General features: G+C 38.8%; 1 protein-coding gene and 1 long non-coding RNA gene across 2 annotated transcripts in view; both read left to right on the top strand.

Annotated features, from left to right (window-relative positions):
- The first annotated feature begins 240 nt into the window (after positions 1 to 240).
- On the top strand, positions 241 to 3733 carry LOC134808979 (uncharacterized). Its single transcript, XR_010153361.1, has 2 exons — positions 241 to 330; positions 3593 to 3733. It is a non-coding gene; the product is annotated as an uncharacterized LOC134808979 (long non-coding RNA).
- Positions 3734 to 7617: 3884 nt separating this feature from the next.
- CLCA4 (chloride channel accessory 4) overlaps positions 7618 to 19060 on the top strand; it is a 57467-nt gene continuing 46024 nt past the window's right edge. Inside the window, exon 1 of the mRNA XM_016921858.4 lies at positions 7618 to 9776. Coding sequence (XP_016777347.3) covers positions 9468 to 9776 — 309 coding nt within the window. The 5' untranslated portion in view covers positions 7618 to 9467. The remainder of the gene's footprint in view (positions 9777 to 19060) is intronic.

Genomic DNA, 19060 nt, shown 5'->3' with positions numbered 1-19060 from the left:
CCCATAGCCAGGATTCATGGGTCCAGGAAGCAAGGGGTGGAAGTAGAAGTAGCACCACTCACCATCACCCCTAGTGATTCACTAGCAAAATTTTTGCTTCCTCATCCCATGACATTATGTTCTGCTTGCCTGGAGGTCTTAGTTCCAGAGGGAGGAATGCTGCCACCAGGAGACACAACGATCCATTATACTGGAAGTTAAGATTGCCACCTGGACACTTTGGGCTTCTCCTCCCTTTAAGTCAACAGGCTAAGAATGGAATTACAGTGTTGGCTGGGGTGATTGACCCAGACTATCAAGATGAAATTAGTCTACTACTCCACAATGGAGGTAAGGAAGAATATGAATGGAATACAGGAGATCCATTAGGGTGTCTCTTAGTATTACCATGCCCTGTGATTAAGGTAATGGGAAACTACAACAGCCCAATCCAGGCAGGACTACGAATGATCCAGGCCCTTCAGGAATGAAGGGTTGGGTCACTCCAACAGGGAAAAAACATGGCCGCCTGAGGTGCTTGCTGAAGGCAAATGGGATACAAAATGGGTAGTAGAACAAGGTAGTCATTGGTATCAGCAACCATGACAGGACCAGCTGTAGAAACGAGGACTGTAATTGTCATGAGTATTTCCTCCTTCTTTTGTTAAAAACATGTTTGTACATGTACACACTTGTACCAAGAAAATATCTTCATTTTTTTTCCTTTCTCCTTTATCATGTGACATAAGATTTATTGACTTCACATTAGCATTTAAGTATCGTTAACTTTATGTATTTGGGTTGGGGATTGGTGCATTTTGGTTGTGTGAAGGATAGTTGTATTATGTTAAGCGTAATTATGACCTTATTATTGTCTTTATTTGAAGATTATGTGTGATCTTAGGAGATGTGTATGGCTTCAAGTTGACAAGGGATGGCTAATACTGAGGGTCAACTTGATTCAGTTGAAGGATACAAAGTATTGATCCTGGGTGTGCCCTTGAGGGTTGCCAAAGGGAATTAACATTTGAGTCAGTGGGCTGGGAAAGGCAGACCCACCCTTAATCTGGGTGGGCACAATCTAATCAGCTGCCAGTGCAGCTAGAATATAAGCAGGCAGAAAAATGTAAAAAGAAAGACTGGCCTAGCCTCCCAGCCTACATCTTTCTCCCGTGCTGGATGCTTCCTGCCCTTGAACATCAGACTCAAAGTTCTTCAGTTTTGGAAATCAGACTGGCTCTCCTTGCTGCTCAGCCTGCAGATGGCCTATTGTGGGACCTTGTAATCATGTGAGTTAATACTTAAAAAAATCCCCTTTATATATTCAATTAATTCTGTCCCTCTAGAGAACCCTGACTAATACATCCTCTTTTGAGAAATGTCTGTTTAGGCCCTTTGCTTATTTTTTAATCAGGTCGTTTTCTTGTTATTGAGTTGTTTGAGTTCCTTATATATTTTAGATATTCCCTCCTTATTGGATGTATGGCCTTGCAAATATTTCCTCCCGTTTCACAGGTTGCCTGTTCACTCTGTTATTTGTTTCCTTTGCTGTGCAGGAGTTTTTTTGTTTGATGTAATACCATTTGTCTATTTTTGGTTTTGTTGCCTGAGGTTTGGAGTCAAATCCAAAAAAATCATTGCCCAGAACAATATCAAAAATAAAGAAAATATAAACACTATAATCTTTAAATTATACTTTAAAAATACACCTGACATATGGCCTCAATAGATTTTCATTGCCTCCAACTAATTCTACATGGTTTCAGACTTTTAAAGAAATGCCAAAATCTTTCCCAAAAAAATCTGTTAGAGTGATTCATTAAACTAAGAAAGAGAAGACAAATCAACAAAGCAGTGTTCAAGGAGACTTACAGTAAAATTTCACATAGACAGTCAAATCTAACAACCCAGGTAAGAACTAAATAAAGAGGACAAGAAAGTCATTCAATTAAAAAGCCCAAGCAATGCAAAGTTATTGTAATTGAGAAAAATCTATTTAACTCGGTTTCTGAACCCACATGCCAAAAGGAAAACATGTTAAATGGTTCTTCCTAACCTATTTTAGCTGTTTCTAGAGATAAAGCTTTTCCTAAATTTCAAAGAAGCTCAGAATTCTTAAGGGGGAGGGAGACTAAAAATTAGTGATGACCTGTACAATGGACAGCACAAATCAAACTCCAGAGGGCACACTGAGTTCACCTGTGATTCAGGCAGGCACAGGAATGCACTACTCCTACTGGTAGGGCATGGAAGTGGGACCCTAGGCAGCACTTTAAGGATCAAGGCAACCAGTCCATGTAGAGAAAAGTCTCCCTCCTCAGACACTAATCTGAGGTTTGGAAAGCAAAATACTACCACCATCATCACACCAACTCGGGGGGGAAAGTGCAGGGTGAGGGAGAGGTGAGCAAAACTCAGGGCCTTAACAGAGAAAAAAATGGTGTGATATTATTATCATTATCATTAATTACTTTATCTGATAATGATAACAGCTACCGTTTCCTGGGTTTTTTGTTTTGTTTTGTGTTGTTTTACTGAGTGCCAGGCACTAAGTGCTTCACATCTTCACGTCTAGGTCCTCCACTAATATTTGAGTGTCCTGAGGCAAGAGGACAAATGTAGATCCAGATACCATGTGTCTAAATACGTAAACATTATAAATCAGGCCTACAAGCTGTTACAATGTGTTATCTCCGGTCTTGACAAATATAACTTCATAAGGATTTGGAAGTCCAGGTTCAAATTTAAAATTCTTGGAAACCTCTTAGTGTGATGGTGGGACATGACACCTCAGGAACAGATGGGCCATGATTCACCATCTTCCTATCTTTCTCCACTCCACAGTCCAAACCCCAACAGGCCTCATGCATATGGGTGTGGCCTCATCAGCCCATACACCACATCAATAGCTACCCTTTGTCCATCTTTCCAACCTGGAAGTATACATATCTTTGTCACAATCTTCCCTAGGAAGAACTCCAAGTCAGTTGTGGCACACACAGACCATGGAAGGAGGATGAGTCATTTGTCAGGGAATTTCATGTTGGGTATGTTATGCATGTTCTAGAAATGTGAGGCTGTGGGAGGACACACACTGGGTGTCACAACCCCTTGGTCCTGTGGACTCTACACTCCATCGGAAGAGGACAGGACACATTACATAATTTTGGGGACCCAGTACAAAATGAAAATGCAGGACCAAGGCCTTATTCAAACATCAGGAAAAAAGTGTAATTAAAGTCACTAAAATATAAAGCTTTTTTCTTTCTTCCATAGTGCATCTCAGCTTGTCACGTTGTTTTTTTGTTTGTTTGTTTGTTTGTTTTTTGTCATTTAATGTTCTAAGTAAAGAAAAATTATAATTCTAAAGTATTCATATGAATTTCACCACATGAATTTCACCACATAATGCATCTACATTATGTGGTGCCAGTTTTAAACACAAATGTAAGAACTTTTAACTTGTATATTAAATACACAATTTGTATTTTGTAGCTTGTACATGCATACTTACTTTGTTTTGTCAAAACAATGAAAATACTGCATAAAACTGGCTCAAGTGTTTTTATTTCACTTAATATGTTCACATTCTACCAACACCCTCTACCTTCAGCTGACTGATGAATAAGAAAAGACTGAAAGGAAAAGGAACTATGGGCTGCCTCATCTTTCTACTTCCTTCTATGTCATCATTTTCAGCACAAGTAATTGGCAAATACAGGGAAGTAACACAAATAAAAAAGGATAGGTAGAATCACGTGGTCTTTTATGTTTCTTAGAATGTCTTTGCCTTCTTTCTGTGTTTGAAGAAAGCTCTGGTTTGAACTAAAAGTGTGGTCTCAAGATGTCAGGGCACCTGCTTACTCAGTCCTAGAAATGGCATGCTTATCTGGCATTTTGAGTCTCACTGACTTTCCAAGCATTCTAGGCCTACCCAAATTCTTTGTGCATGAGCCATCAGGAACCTGTATGCAAATGGCACAGTAAGGAATGGCAGATACACATAATCACACCTATCTCCACTAGTTACACACGTTCTCTATTGTCCCATCAGGCTTCCCTTATAAAACACAAGTTCAAAGATAAAATTATTAAGAATTTTAAGACAACTGAAGCAGAGGATTAAACCAAGCACAGGACCCCTTGAGTGCAGGGCCATAAGTGACTACACAGGTCTCTCATGCCCTTGAAACTCACCCTGGGCCCACTAAGGGGAAGAAATGTCTTATCAAAAGGCTGTGTAGATGGACAACTAAGACTGAGAGCTAAATGATCTGCCTGCAACCTCACTTGGTAAGTGACTTAAGCAGTATGTAAATCACAGTTAGTCTGACTGTGGAAGCCAATCTCTTTCATCAGTTTATTATATTTCCTCTTGAAAGAAGCTTAGTTGCATGAACTGAGCCAACACTGTACAAGCCTCAGATGTTCAACAGCTTTAGTCCCTATAGCCAAGAAGCATTTTCAGGTTAATTCATTGGCAGGCTCACTCCAGAAACACAATCGCAATTATATTAATGCTATTCACGAGAGATTATTTGCTTTACGAAGAAAGAAGTGGAAAACTACTTTCCTTATAGCAGTAACAGAATACTTATTAAAACCAAGAATAATAATAACAAAATTAGAATAACAAAATACTTATTATAGCTTAGTAATAATACTAAGAACTGCTACTATTTACTAAGCACTTTCCATGTGTCAAGCACTACTCTAAGAGCTTCTGCTATATTATCTCATTTTTCTTCACAGAAACCCTAGGTCAATAACATTATTATCCATATTTACAAATCAGGAAGCTGAGGCAAAGAGTGGTTCAACAAGTTGAGTAAGGTCATACTGTGTTAGTGAGCTCTATTTGCAGGCAGGTAGAACTAAAGCAATTGACCCAGACAAGATAATCTTGACCCAGACAAGATAATATTTCTAGAGTAATAGTACAAGTAACTTCAGGAACATTTTAGTTTATCTGATGAACATCTAACATTAGCCATTTTTTTCTTGCATTTTACTTTTCAGAAAGGAATTTTAAATGCTTTCATTATAGATCTAATTTTTTATTGTGTAGTCAAGGTCCCATATGCAGGAAATATTTTGTATTTAATTCAATGTCCTGTGTGCCTTCCTTATCTATATTTCCACTAACCAGGAAATAAGGGGAAATTCCTATGGATTCTGGGAAGAACTATTACAAGGGACTATTCTCAACACAGCTATTAACTTTGGAATTTTTATGACTGTGTGTCCATCAAATTTACTAACTTAAAGTATGTAGTTAAATGGCCTAGCTTGCTTGTCTGTTTTGTTTTTCTGTTTTAACACTGGATAATGTGTGTCAATCAAATTTGCTAATTTAACATAACATAGTTGTCTAGTTAGTTGGAGTTTTTTGTTTTGTTGTTCTGTTTTACTGCTGAATAGATTCTTAAATCAGGAGAACTGACATCTTGCTAATCTTTGTCACTGTGGGCTAGATGGTTTGAGAACCTAGTGAGACTTTGAATCAGAATCCCAAAAGTGGCTTTAGATGCTTTAAATTCTTACTACTTTTCTATCTTTTTTTTTTTTTAAATAACAGAGACAGGGATCTTGCTATGTTGCCCCAGGCTGGTCTCAAACTCCTGGCCTCAAGTGGTTCTCCCACCTCAGCTTCCCAAAATGCTGTGACTACAAGTGTAAGCCACCTTACCCAGCCCGTTCTCTGTTTGAAAAGAAAAAAAAAATCACCACCTGAAATGATTTAAACCATTAACCACAAAAAAGCTACTATAGAAAAAATATCTATCGTATTTTAATTTAATTCATCAACAATAAGTGACATAAACAATTCTGTGTAAAAAGTCAATATTCTTTGGAACTGTCCTTTAATCCTTTGGGAATATGTTGTAATCAACCTTCGTTTTGACTAATAGCAAAGACATAATCTGATTTTTTAAAGCTCTGATATGCAGAGAAGATAAAAAGAATGGTTGATTCTTGAAAATGTTTTTTGCTCCACTCAACCAAAGAACAAATTCTTTACTGTCAAAAAGCATTTTCTAGACTTCACCTGGAATAAGCTAGAAAAAAGGATTGGTAAATTTAAGAAACCTGTTACTAACTTTATTTCATTTTTTATTTATTTAATTATTTCCTTTTTTTTTTTTTTTTTTTTTTGAGACGGAGTCTCTATATCATGTGGAGAAAACGTAATTAGTGTGAGGCCCAAAGAGGAAATAAGTCACTGGTATGGAAATAGGTATTTCCAGGTGCCAGTATTTAGTCTCTGGGGTGAATTTGTTTAAAAAAAATAGATAAAATTTATTACAGAAATGATGGGAGAGTAAAGTAAGTTTGAATGTCTATTTCTTTGCATATATGACAAACTATTCCAAAGAAAAATAGTGAATATTTCTCTGTAAAATTTCTACCAAAAGAAAATTCCAAAACTTTTCAAGATACTGTTGTATTCTGTTTTAAACACAAGATTATCTCACAAACATTTCCTTGAAACACCTCTTGCTACAACTTAAAACCAGTACTAATTTTCCCAGTCTCAGAAAAAATAGAGAACTGTCATTCCTGGTTAATGTGTTCTATGCCTTTTAAACTTGAGTGTGTACATGAATCACTTGGGAGCTAGTTAAAATGCAGATTTTGGTTCAGTAAGTTCAGGAGCCCAAGATTCTTTATGTCTAATAAGCTCCAGATGATGCTGGAGGACCTCATTTCGCATGTCAAGAATTGAGACTGCTCCACTTCTCATACCTTTGGCTATCTGCCTCTTCCCTCCAAGCTATCACCGATTCACCCTGGGTGGGTAACTGACTCAGAAGACGTATCAGAGCTCTTCTCCAAGACTTATTCAACAGGAACCAGTGAAGAAGATCAATGTCTCTGACAAAAAAACTATGTGTTGTAAGGCTCGGGGCTCCTCTCTGCCCATTTTTCCCACTGAAAGAGGGAAGCTGATATAAAAGGTGAGGCCAGTAGACCAAGACACAGTCAGAACGCTGGCTACATTCATGTCCCCAGTTTTCCCGGTTCCCTTTGAACCTGAGCTGTAGGGGCAGCCTCACCTTTACAATGCTATTTGAGACAAGCCCAATATTTTTTACATATACCGTACATTTAACTAACTTATTTGAGTTGGTTTTCTTTCACATGCCACCATCAAAGTGCTGCCTAAGTATAATACTCATACAGTACAATTAAATTTCAGAAAATAACTTGTTTATATTAATTTCCTTTTTGAGCTAACTAAATCATTTATTGTAACCTTTGTATGCAGAATCTATTTCCTAAATTTTTGTTTCTTACCTCTTGGTCTGAGTCTAACACTGTCTAGCACCTGAGACATAGTATTTGTTGTCTCAGATTCATCTATTCATGGAGAACAATCTGTACCACATGGCAGGCACTGTGCTGGAGGCTGGGACCACGTGATCCCTGTTTTCCAGTAGTTTACAATTTAGTACGGGATACGGATAAAGCAACAAAGTAATGTAATGTGATGTAATATAATGTCATATAAATATAGGAGTATAAAGGAGATAGTATCATGGAGAGGGTGGTACCTCCTCAAAGTCTTGATGGATAAACAAGGAAGAAGGAAATTCCAGCCAGAAAGATCCAAATAGGCAAAGGTACATAAATGAGAACTACAGTGCTTTATTTAGAGAAGTGCATATGTTTCATCCCAAAGCATGAAGAGGAGATAACAGGAGGGTCAAGGGTACAGAGGTAATAGGGAAGTAGCCAACATAAATCAAAAAGGCTTTGAAAAACATGACAGTGATCTTGGACTTCTATCCTATAGGCAATAGATAACAATTGTGAAAAGCAGCAAAAGGTGTGAATCATGTTTTTACTTAGACTGTGTTGCAGGACATATTGAGAGCAATCAAGATAGAGACAAAGAGTTCTGTAGAACAGAGTTGGCAATCTTTGAGCTAGTGAACTATTGAGCAAAGTTATAATGAGACAGAATAAAATATTCTAGGGTCAACTGTTTTTTTCTTTTTCTTTACCTGTTACAAATATCCTAACTTTCATACATTTTCTTTTACACGTAGGTAATTTGGGAATTGTTACATTATCATTTTAAGTATTTCTCTATGAACCTTATACTATTGCATCATTTAAAAATCTATACTGAGTCTCTCTCTTACTAAAAGTGAGTTTAATTCACAAACGTTTATTATTTATTTCTTGCATTTATCTCTTCCATTTTCTGTATTTCCTTTTTGTTTCTTCTGTTTCCCTCCTTTCCTAACATCTATTGGATAGACTGAGTTTTACTCTGCTGGTTTGAAAATTACACATGATTTTAGTCTTCTGGTATTTTTCTCAACTTCTGTTCTTATCTTTAGTATTCACTGATTTATTTCCTACAGTAATAGAATTCTAAAGCTTGTCAGTAGCTATATTTTCCTTATCCCCTTCACTTTCAACAGAAATGCCTTAGTAAGCTCTTTGGTCTCTCTGGACTACAACACCAACCTGACTCATGTTGTTGTTTTCTAAGTTTAAACATTGATAGACTTTTGTTGTCATTAATTACTTGTTTAGACAAAAAATTTTACTAAATTATTTACTGATATTTATTTCCTATATCTTATTTGCTTCTAACCGGATAATTTCCTCCAACAGTGCTTTTAACATGTGTGTTAGGTGGTCTGAGTCTTAGTATCCACTTCATGCAAATATGTAAGTGATAATTAAAAACACTGTTTACATTAAACACTTTGAAAATATATTCTACCACCTCTTGCACCTAGTGCTGCTGTTCAGAAGTCTGAGCTGGATGTGTAGTTGGTCATCGTCAGCATACAGAGGATAACTGAAGCCACGTGTGGGAGGGAAGATCACCAACTGGGACACAGATGGGGGAAGAGAAGGGAGCCAAGAATGAACTCTGAGAAAAGCCAACATTTAAGGAGTGGATACGAGAAGAGGCATTGTGAGCTAGACTGAAAAGGAATGGCCAGAGTTTTGCAAATGTAATCAGAAATGCATCATGAAAACCAACAAAGGGAGCAGTTTCAACAAATAGGGATGATCAGCAACAACCTAAAATATTACAGAGAGATCTAGCAATACAAGTATTTCAAATTGTTCTTCAGATGTAACAATATATCCAAGTTACTGCATTTTCTTTAACCTTCTAAGAAAGGTTTGTATCATTTTTCTATGTTGGTGGGTGGTGAGGGCCAGGGAGAGGAGTAGGAAACCAGTAAAAAAGAGGACATAAAAAAGAGAGGAGACAAATAGAACATCAAGGTATTTAGAGAGAATGGAAGATAAAGAGCACAAGTGCACAGACATTACCCTTTACAAACGTAATGAGCAGTGTTCCGTGATGATTAAAGAAATAGTCATGAAGGCAAGCATTTGATGGAGTTCATGTCTAGGAGCTTCTATGTTCTTTGTGAAGTAGGAATCAAGGCCTTTTGCTGATAGATAAGGAGTGCAGTGAGTCAGCAGCGCCAGTAGTATTGCAACTATTAATGATACCAGTAAATAGTACCAGTAGTACTGGTCTACTTGTTATGAGGTATCTCTTTGTATCTGGAATTGGTGGGTTCTTGGTCTCACTGACTTCAAGAATGAAGGCCCGCACCCTAGCAGTAAGTGTTACAGTTCTTAAAGATGGCATGTCCAGAGTTTCTTCCCACCGTGATCTCGCTGACTTCAGGAGTGAACCTGCAGACCTTCACAGTGAGCGTTACAGCTCTTACAGGCAACGCATCTGCAGTTGCTCGTCCCTCCCGGCGGGTTCCTCGCTGGCCACAAGAGTGAAGCTACAAACCTTCGTGGTGAGTGTTACAGCTCACAAAAGCTGTGCAAACCCCAAGAGCGAGCACCAGCAAAATTCAGCACAAAGAGGAAAAGAACAACACTTACACACCACAAAAAGAAACCCCAACGTGTTGCAGCTGCTGGCTCCGGCAGCCTGCTTTTATTCCCTTATTTGACCCCACCCACATCCTACTGATTGGTCCATTTTACAGAGAGCTGATTGGTCCATTTTACAGAGAGCTGATTGGTCTGTTTTGACAGGGTGCTGATTGGTGTGTTTACAAACCTTGAGCTATACACAGGGTGCTGATTGGTGCATTTACAATCCTCCAGCTAGACATAAATGTTCTCCAAGAGCCCACCCAACTCAGGAACCCAGCTGGCTTCCCTAGGGGATCCCGGCGCTGGGGCCATGGGTGGAGCTGCTTGCCTGTCCTGTGCTGCGCCTGCACAGGTTAGCCCTTGGGCGGTTGATGGGACCGGGGGCTGTGGAGCAGGGGGCAGTGCCTGTCAGGGCGGCTCAGGCTGCGTGAGAGCCCACAGGGTTGGGGGCTCGGGCATCGCGAGCTGCAGGTCCCCAGCGATGCCCCATGGGGAGGTGGCCCAGGCCCGGTGAGAATTCAAGTGCGGGGCAGATGGGCAGGCAGTGCTAGGCGACCTGGCGCACCCTCAGCAGCTGCTGGCCCAGGTGCTAAGCCCCTCACTGCCCGGGCCTGTGGTGCTGGCCCGCCGCTCCAAGTGCGGCCCACCGAGCCGACACCACCCAGAACTGGTGCTGGCCTGCAAATGCCAGGTGCATCCCTGGTTCCCGGGTGCATCCCCGGTTCCCGTGCCTCTCCCTCCACACCTCCCCGCAAGCCGAGGGAGCTCCTGTCCTCAACCAGCCCAGAGAGGGACTCCCACAGTGCAGCTGCCGGCTGAAGGGCTCAAGTGTAGCCAGAGCGGACGCCGAGGCTGAGGAGGCATTGAGAGCAAAGGAGGGCTGCTAACACGTTGTCACCTCTCATCTTCTAATTAGACCAAAGAACAAAAACATTTGCCTAGAGTAAATAATTAGATTTCCCCCATTGATTTCCCATAATCAAAAACCAAAATAAACCTAAGAGAAAGTGTTGCTTCTATGTCCTTGAAAAGTTGTGAAAAGGAACCATAGTGCTTTAATTGCATGTTTAAGAATCATGCAATCATGGAAGTTGTTTGATGAGTCTCTGGTTCTTTGGGGAAAATTGTGGTTCCAACCTAGATTTTTGTAATTCTAAACTCTATAATTAAGGCAAAGACTCAGTTAACAGAATTTTACAGTTAAAGAATGACCAGGGAGCAAAATTTTGGTCCCTGTATAGTTTCCTAGGGTGGCTGTAACAAAATGCCACAAACATGGCAGAATTTTATTGTGTCATAGTTGTGGAAAATAGGAGTCCAAGATTAAGGTGTTGGCAGGTTGATTCCTTCCGAGTTTTTGAGGGCTGTGAGACAGAATTCGTTCCATTCCTTTTCCCCCCGAGCTTTTGGTAGTTTGCTGCAATCTTTGGCATTCTTTGGTTTCTAGACACATCACCTGATCCCTTGCCTTCATGTGTATGTGGTGTTGTCTCTATTTGAGGGTCTATGTCTAAATTTCACCATTTTATAAGTACACTAGTTATACTGAAATAGGAGCTTCACCAGTATAATCTCTTAATTAATTAACATCTTTTATGGCCTTATTTTCAAATAAAGTTATATTCTGAAGTACTAGGGGTCCAGACTTCAACATATGAATTTTTGGGGTAACAAGATTCAACCCGTAATAGCCCTCTTCCAAACTTCCAAAAACCCTTTCCAAACAGTCCGTTTCAAAGCTTTTTGGGTCGTGAAAGTGACCTAGGGTATTTCAAACTCTCAGTCTATGATTATTACCTTTGTTTTAGTTTTTATTTTTTCCCAGTTTTTCTGCTTATGAGAAGAAAAGCAAAGGTGAAAAGGAGGAAGCCATGTATGTGAACAACCTAGGAGAAAGGTACTGGCAGCCTAAAGAAACAGATGTGAGTGGAATTCTGTTCAATATAAGAAGTCTGACTGCCATTTAAAAATTCAGGATTTTAAAAAATAAGTTTGTTTAGACAACAGGGTCAAAAATACCAGCTAATCAATAATTGAAAAGAGTTAAGATTTAGTGAATGCCAAATCACTAAATGCACAAACTATGCACAAACTATGCATCTGACAAATGCACAAACTATGCATCTGACAAAGGTCAAATATCCACAATGTATAAGAAACTTAATTCAACAAGCCAAAAACAACCCCATTAAAAAGCGAGCAATCACGCCTGGAATCCCAGCACTTTGGGAGGACGAGGCAGGTGGATCACGAAGTCAGGAGTTCGAGACCAGCCTGACCAACATGGTGAAACCTCTCTCTACTAAAAATACAAAAATTAGCAGGGTGTGGTGATGCGCACCTGTAATCCCAGCTACTCAGGAGGCTGAGGCAGGAGAATCGCTTGAACCTGGGAGGTGGAGTTTGCAGTGAGCCGATATCATGCCACCACACTCCAGCCTGGAGTCAACAGAGTGAGACTCCGTCTCAAAAAAAAAGTGGGCAAAAGACATGAACAGATGCTTCTCAAAAGAAGACATATAAGCGGCCAACAAACATATGAAAAAAATGCTCAGCATCACCAGTAGTCAGAAAACTGCAAATCAAAACCATAATGAGATACCATCTCACACCAGTCAAAAGTCAAAAAACAATAGATGTTGGCAAGGCTGCAGAGAAAAGGGAACACATATATTGTCAGTAAAACGTAAATTTGTTCAGCCACTGCAGAAAGCAATTTGGAGATTCCTCAAGGAAGTAAAAATAGCATTCAATCCAGCAACCCCATTAGTGGGTATATAGCAAAAGGAAAGAAATGATTCTACCAAAAGGACACATGCACTCATAAGTTCATCACCATGCTATTTACAATAGCAAAGACATGGAATCAACCTAGGTGACCGTCAATGGTAGATCAAATAAAGAAAATGTGGAATATATACACCATGGAATACAATGAAGCCATAAAAAGGTACAAAATCATGCCTTTTGCAGAAATATGGATGAGTCTGGAGGCCATAACCTTAAGCAAATTAATGCAGGAACAGAAAACCAAACACTATATGTTCTCACATTTAAGTGTGAGCTAAACATTGAGCACACGTGGATATAAACATGGGAAAAATAGACACTAGGGAGGAAGAGAGGGGTGCATGAGTTTAAAAATACCTATTGTGTACTATGCCCACTACCTGGGTGATGGGATCATTCGTACCCCAAAACTCAGCATCATGCAATATACCCATGTAGCAAACATGCACATGTACCCGTGAATCTAAAATAAGTCAAAATTATTTTTTAAAAATTAGTGAATGTAATCCTGATAAAATTAATAGAATTTTATAGTTGAAAAGAATCTTAGGAATTATCTATTTTAATATCTTAATTTGCCATATCATATTATAGAAGGTCAGAGAGGTGGCAAAGTTAGACCCAGAAACCATTTCTCCAGATTTCTAATACAGTGGTTCTTCTTCTGTCTCTTATGACACCCAGTGTGTTCTACATGACAATAAATCAATCAGTAAATACCTGCTAAAATCCTTAATTATGAAAGAAGGCAAAATATAAGGCATGACTGACACTTCAAAGAAGCTTACAATTTTGTTAGAGAAATAAGACAACTACACTATATAAAGATGATAGTAGGTAATTTTAGGTTATTGTCTTTCTGGCTGAGAACTGCCTCCTGCATCCAGATCTCCAGGACTTTAGAACTTTTTTCCCATATGACCCCCATATTCTGGCCACAGGTGATTGGTTTAGAGATTGGCATGTGACCCATGATGGGCCAATTATAGTATCTCATCCCCCTCCCACTCTGGTAATTGACCAAGGGATGGGTATCTAATCCAAGCCAGGCCAAAGTATTTGCCTAAGAAACTGAATGAATCCATTCCTTTCCGGTGAGAGAAGCTTTAAAACATAAAACTCAGTTTCTGTTCTTGGCTCTGTTTCTTGTCATACGGACAAAGGTCAGCCTTCATAATAGAGAATGGAAGTGACTAAAGGAAGTAGAAACAAAGGAGAGAGAGAGAATGTGTAAGTTCCTGGTTTCGACCGCTCTTGAAATTAGCTGTACGTTGACCTTCCCACACTTTCAGTCTTTATTGGGATCTAATAAGTATTTACCACATGTTAAGCGCTAATCTAAGCATTTCACAGTAAGAACCCATTTAATCCTCACAACAATCCTGTGAGGTAAGAATCATTACTACTCTGATTTTACAGAAACTAAAAAACAGATTTAGTAATTTGCTTAAGATCACACTACTGGTAAAAGTAATCAAGCCTGGATTCAAATTCAGGCAGTGTGTACCAGAACCTGCTCTTTCAACCAGAATGTCATATATATTTCTGTTATACGTTGCATTGCACTAAGTTGCAGTCATTTATCTCCATGTCTGTCTTCCATGCTAATCTGTGACCTCACTAAAGTCAAGGGCTATATTTAACTTCTTTTGGTATCTTTAAGGCCTACTACAGCACCTGGTTAATAGTCAGTAGGGCACTCAGCAAATGCTTGTTGGACTATTGGTAACCCGAGAAAACTGAGGTTACCAGTACCTGACACCAACATACCTAATAAAGCTACCTAATAAAGGCAATAACACTGTGGTAAGTGTTTAACTCATTAACTTAAACGTGAGATAATAAAAAATGTTAAACCTTCATCCTCTTAAGTTTCTAAATTTTTCCTTATGGCAAAATATATATAAAATAAAATTTACCTTTTTAACCACTTTTAAGTACACAATTCAGTGGCACTAAATACATTCACACTTTTGTGCAACCATCACCCCCATCCATCTCTAGAACATTTTCATCTTCCCAAACTGAAACTCTACCCATTAAAAATAACTTCCCATTCTCACCTCTCCCCAGTTCCTGGCAACCACCATTCTACTTTCTGTCTCTATGAATCTGACTCCTATGGGTACCTCATAAAAATTGACCCATACAATATTTGTGTCCTTTTGTGGCTGGCTTGTTCCACATAGTATAATGTCTTCAAGGTTCATCCACGTTGTAGCATGTGTCAAAATTTCCTTCCTTCCTCTTTAAGGCTGAATAATATTCAATTGCACATATATATCACTTTTCTTATTCATTCATCCATCAATGAACACTTTGGTTGTTAACTGTAAATAATGCTGCTATGAACATGGGTGTACAAATATATGTTCAAGTTCCTATTTTCAATTCTTTTGGGTACATACCTAGAAGTGAAATCGCTGAATTATGTGGTAATTCTGTGTTTAAATTTTTGAAGAATCACCGTACTATTTTTCAAGATTGCTGCATCATTTTACATTCCCACCAGCAATGCAGGAGTGTCCCAATTTCTCCACATCCTTGCCAACACTTGTTATTTTATGTTTTTTGTTTTGTTCGTTTGATGATAATAGCTTCCTAGCAAGTGTGAAGCAGTGTCTCATTGTGAAGTTTCTAACATTTTTGACCAGTGTTTATCTTTCTGGCAACTCTGCATATTCTAAATTTCATACTACTCTTGAATCCTACACTGAAAGAAAACTTCTTTGAAATCATAGAAATGAGAACACTTCCCAAAGGATAGTATTCATTCGATTTTATGCATACTGGTATGGAGGTGCTGAAATACTCTACATTTTGTGCTTAATATCACAAAATTCACACTTTTTTCCTAGTTAACCCTATGTTAGTCTTTGTCCTGTCTTTAATTGAGCAGTTCATTTAGACCCAATTGACCTTTATTCTGTTTATATCAGCTTTCCAATTTTTCAGTCATTCAAACTTTTTATCCAGTTCTTCAGGTAAGAGTCATCAACAAGTGAATGAAGAAGCACGTTATTTATTAACTGCATTTTCTAAAATCTAGAGGCACATTTTAAAACACTGTATGCTCTTTATATTATATATTAATTATTTATTTAAACATTGTATATTTATATTATTTTATATTTATGAAGTATATTATTTATGAAGTATATTATTACCTTATGAAGTTTTCTCCCTTAAAAACATATTGTCTTAAATAACCATCAAAAGAATTTACTTACAAAAAAAACAGAGCAAACTTTTTATTGACTTGTGTGGCAGGTACTTTGTCTAAAAGAAAATTAAAATTGATTTGCTCTGTGACAATCTTCTGAATAAAATATCTCAAAGTTTACAGAAACATTAAATTTCTATCTAGAGGGAAAACCCATTACATAAACACTGTATTTCACTAAATAAGGAGCTCAATAATAACTTTCAACTTGCTTACTTTGAAGCACACATATGTAGAAAGAAGAAAAACAAGCAGCCCAAGCAATAATTAGTTGGGCAAGTATTTCACTGAAAGAGGGACCTTTCCTTCCAACCATCCCTCCCCCAGGTGTCAAGAGAATTGTCTGAGCAGGTTTTACAAGAATAATTCAAAAGCTGAAATAAGATATGAATGGCACAGCTGACTCTGTACCAAGAATGAAGGCCATGCCTGGTAGAGAAATGCAAAGATGTGAATGCCTAGTAAAGAAAGTAGATCAAACGAAGGATTATGTGGGTGGCAGTGCTGCCACCATAAGCCTATTTGACCGTAGCAGAGAAATGATTTATGATAATGCATTTACATCCAAGTCAAACAAATAAAGGCATAGTCTGGTCATTATAGTCAATATGGTGAACATCAGTGCTTCTCAAAATTTAATGTGCATATGAATCATCTGAGAATCTGTTAAAATGCAGATTCTGATTCAGTAGGTCTGGGATAATGCCTGAAACTCTGCATCTCTGACAAGCTCCCGCTGATGACAATGCAGCAATGCAGCTGGTCCATAGACCACACTTTTTTTTTTTTTTTTTGAGACAAAGTCTTGCTCTGTCTCCCAGGCTGAAGTGCAGTGGTGCAATATCTTGGCTCACTGCAACCTCTTTCTCCCAGGCTCAAGCTATTCTCTTGCCTTAGCCTCCCAAGTAGCTGGGATTACAGGCATGCGCCAACCACACTAGGCTAATTTCTGTAATTTTAGTAGAAATGGGGTTTCACCATGTTGACCAGGCTGGTCTCGAACTCCTGACTTCAAGTGATCCACCCACCTCAGCCTCCCAAAGTGCTGGGATTACAGGTGTGAGCCACTGTGCCCAGACCATAGACCACACTTTTAATAGCATGATGTACAGAATCAGAAGATATAGCAAAACAGTGGAAATTGAAATTTTCTGAGGCTCTTGGTGGCGTGTGCCTGTAATCCCAGCTACTCAGGAGGCTGAGGCAGGAGAATCGCTTGAACCCGGGAGGCGGAGGTTGCAGTGAGCAGAGATCATGCCACTGCACTCCAGTCCTCCAGCCTGGGCGACAGAACAAGACTCCGTCTCAAAAAAAAAAAAAAGAATTTTGCTATTCTGATAAAAGAGCAGACATTGTTGGGGCCACCACAATCCTCTGTAGCTGCTGTAGCCATCTTATGGTGAGTAAAAAGCCACCAATCCAAGGTTGGTGAAGAAGAAATATAGAAAGAACCTGTGCCCTTATTGCCATCATTAAGCTACTATACCAGCCCTAGGCTGCCTTATAAAGAAAATAAATCCATATTTGGTTCAGCCACTATTTATCAGGTGTTACAACTGGAAACACTCCTAATAAATAGATATAGGCTATAAGTACCAATGTGTCAAGTGTGGACAAACAAGCTAGCAGGACAGGGAGAGAGAGGAGGAGTAAAAGACCTGGGTAATCTGGCCGGGCACGGTGGCTCATGCCTGTAATCTCAGCACTTTGGGAGGCCAAGGCAGGCGGATCATGAGGTCAAGATACCAAGACCATCCTGGCCAACATGGTGAAACTCCTGTCTCTACTAAAAATACAAAAATTATTCAGGTGTGGTGGCACATGCCTGTAGTCCCAGCTACTCATGAGGCTGAGGCAGGGGAATCGCTTGAACCCAGGAGGCAGAGGTTGCAGTGAGCTGAGATCGTGCCACTGCACTCCAGCCTGGGTAACAGAGCGAGACTCCGTCTCAAAAAAAAAAAAAAAAAGACCTGGGTAATCCAAACTGAGATAAGCTTCTGTGAATAAGCAAGAATCCACTGTGGACTAGAAACCCCCAGTTTTTTATAGACTTCATTTTTTTGAAGCAATTTTAGGTTCACAGCAAAATTCAGAAAAAGGTACAGAGATTTCCCATATATCCCAGTTTCCTACACATGCATAGCCTTCCCCGTTATCAACATCCCTACCAAATATAGTGATATATTTGTTATAATTGATAAACCTACATTGACACTACATATAGTTTACATTAGGGTTCACTCTTGGTGTTGTACATTCTATGTGTTTTGACAAATGTATAATGACTTGTCCACCATTATAGTATCATACAAAGTAAAAATTTGCGCTTTGACTTTTTATCCTCACCCTCCCCTACTCAATCTCTAGCAATCACTCACCTTTTTACTATCTCCAAAGTTTTGTCTTTTCCAGAATGCCAGAATGTCAAATAGTTGGAATTCTACAGTTTGCAGCCTTTTTCAAATTGGCTTCTTTCATTTAGTAATATTTATTTAAGATTCCTCCATGTCTTTTCATGGCTTGGTAACATTTCTTTTTAGTGGTAAATAATATTTCATTGTCTGGATGTACCACAGTTTAATTATCCACTCATCTACTGAAGGATATCTTGACTGCTTCCAAGTTTTGGCAATTATGAATAAAGCTGCTATAATCATCCATGTGCAGGTTTTTGTGTAGACGTGTCTTCAACTCTTTTGAATAGATACCAAGGAATATAATTGCTGAATCATATAGTAAGAGTATGTTTAGCTTTGTAAGAAACTGTCTCCCAAAATGGCTATGCCATTTTGTATTCCTGCCAGTGAGAGTTCTTGTTGCTCCAGTATTGCTATCATTTGATCTTGTCAGTATTCTGGATTTTGGCCAAATAGGTGTGCAGTGGTATTTCATTGTGGTTTTAATTTGCATTTCCCTGAAGACCTGTGATGTGGAGCATCTTTTCATATACTTATTTTCCGTCTGCATATCTTCTTTGGTGAGCTGTCTGTTAAGGTCCTTAGCCCATTTTTTAATTAGGTTGGTTTTCTTATTGTTGAATTTCAGAATCCTTCATACATTTTGAATAACTGTCCCTTCTCAGATGTGTCTTTTGCAAATATTTTCTCCCAATCTCTGGCTTATCTTCTTATTCACTAGACATTGTCTTTTGCAGAGCAGAAGTTTTAAATGCTGATGAAATCCAGC

The sequence above is a fragment of the Pan troglodytes genome, chromosome 1 (genome assembly GCF_028858775.2).
Source record: "Pan troglodytes isolate AG18354 chromosome 1, NHGRI_mPanTro3-v2.0_pri, whole genome shotgun sequence".
Taxonomy (NCBI): domain Eukaryota; kingdom Metazoa; phylum Chordata; class Mammalia; order Primates; family Hominidae; genus Pan; species Pan troglodytes.
The sequence above is the reverse complement of the archived record's forward strand: the minus strand, read 5'-3'. Positions and strand labels throughout refer to the sequence as shown.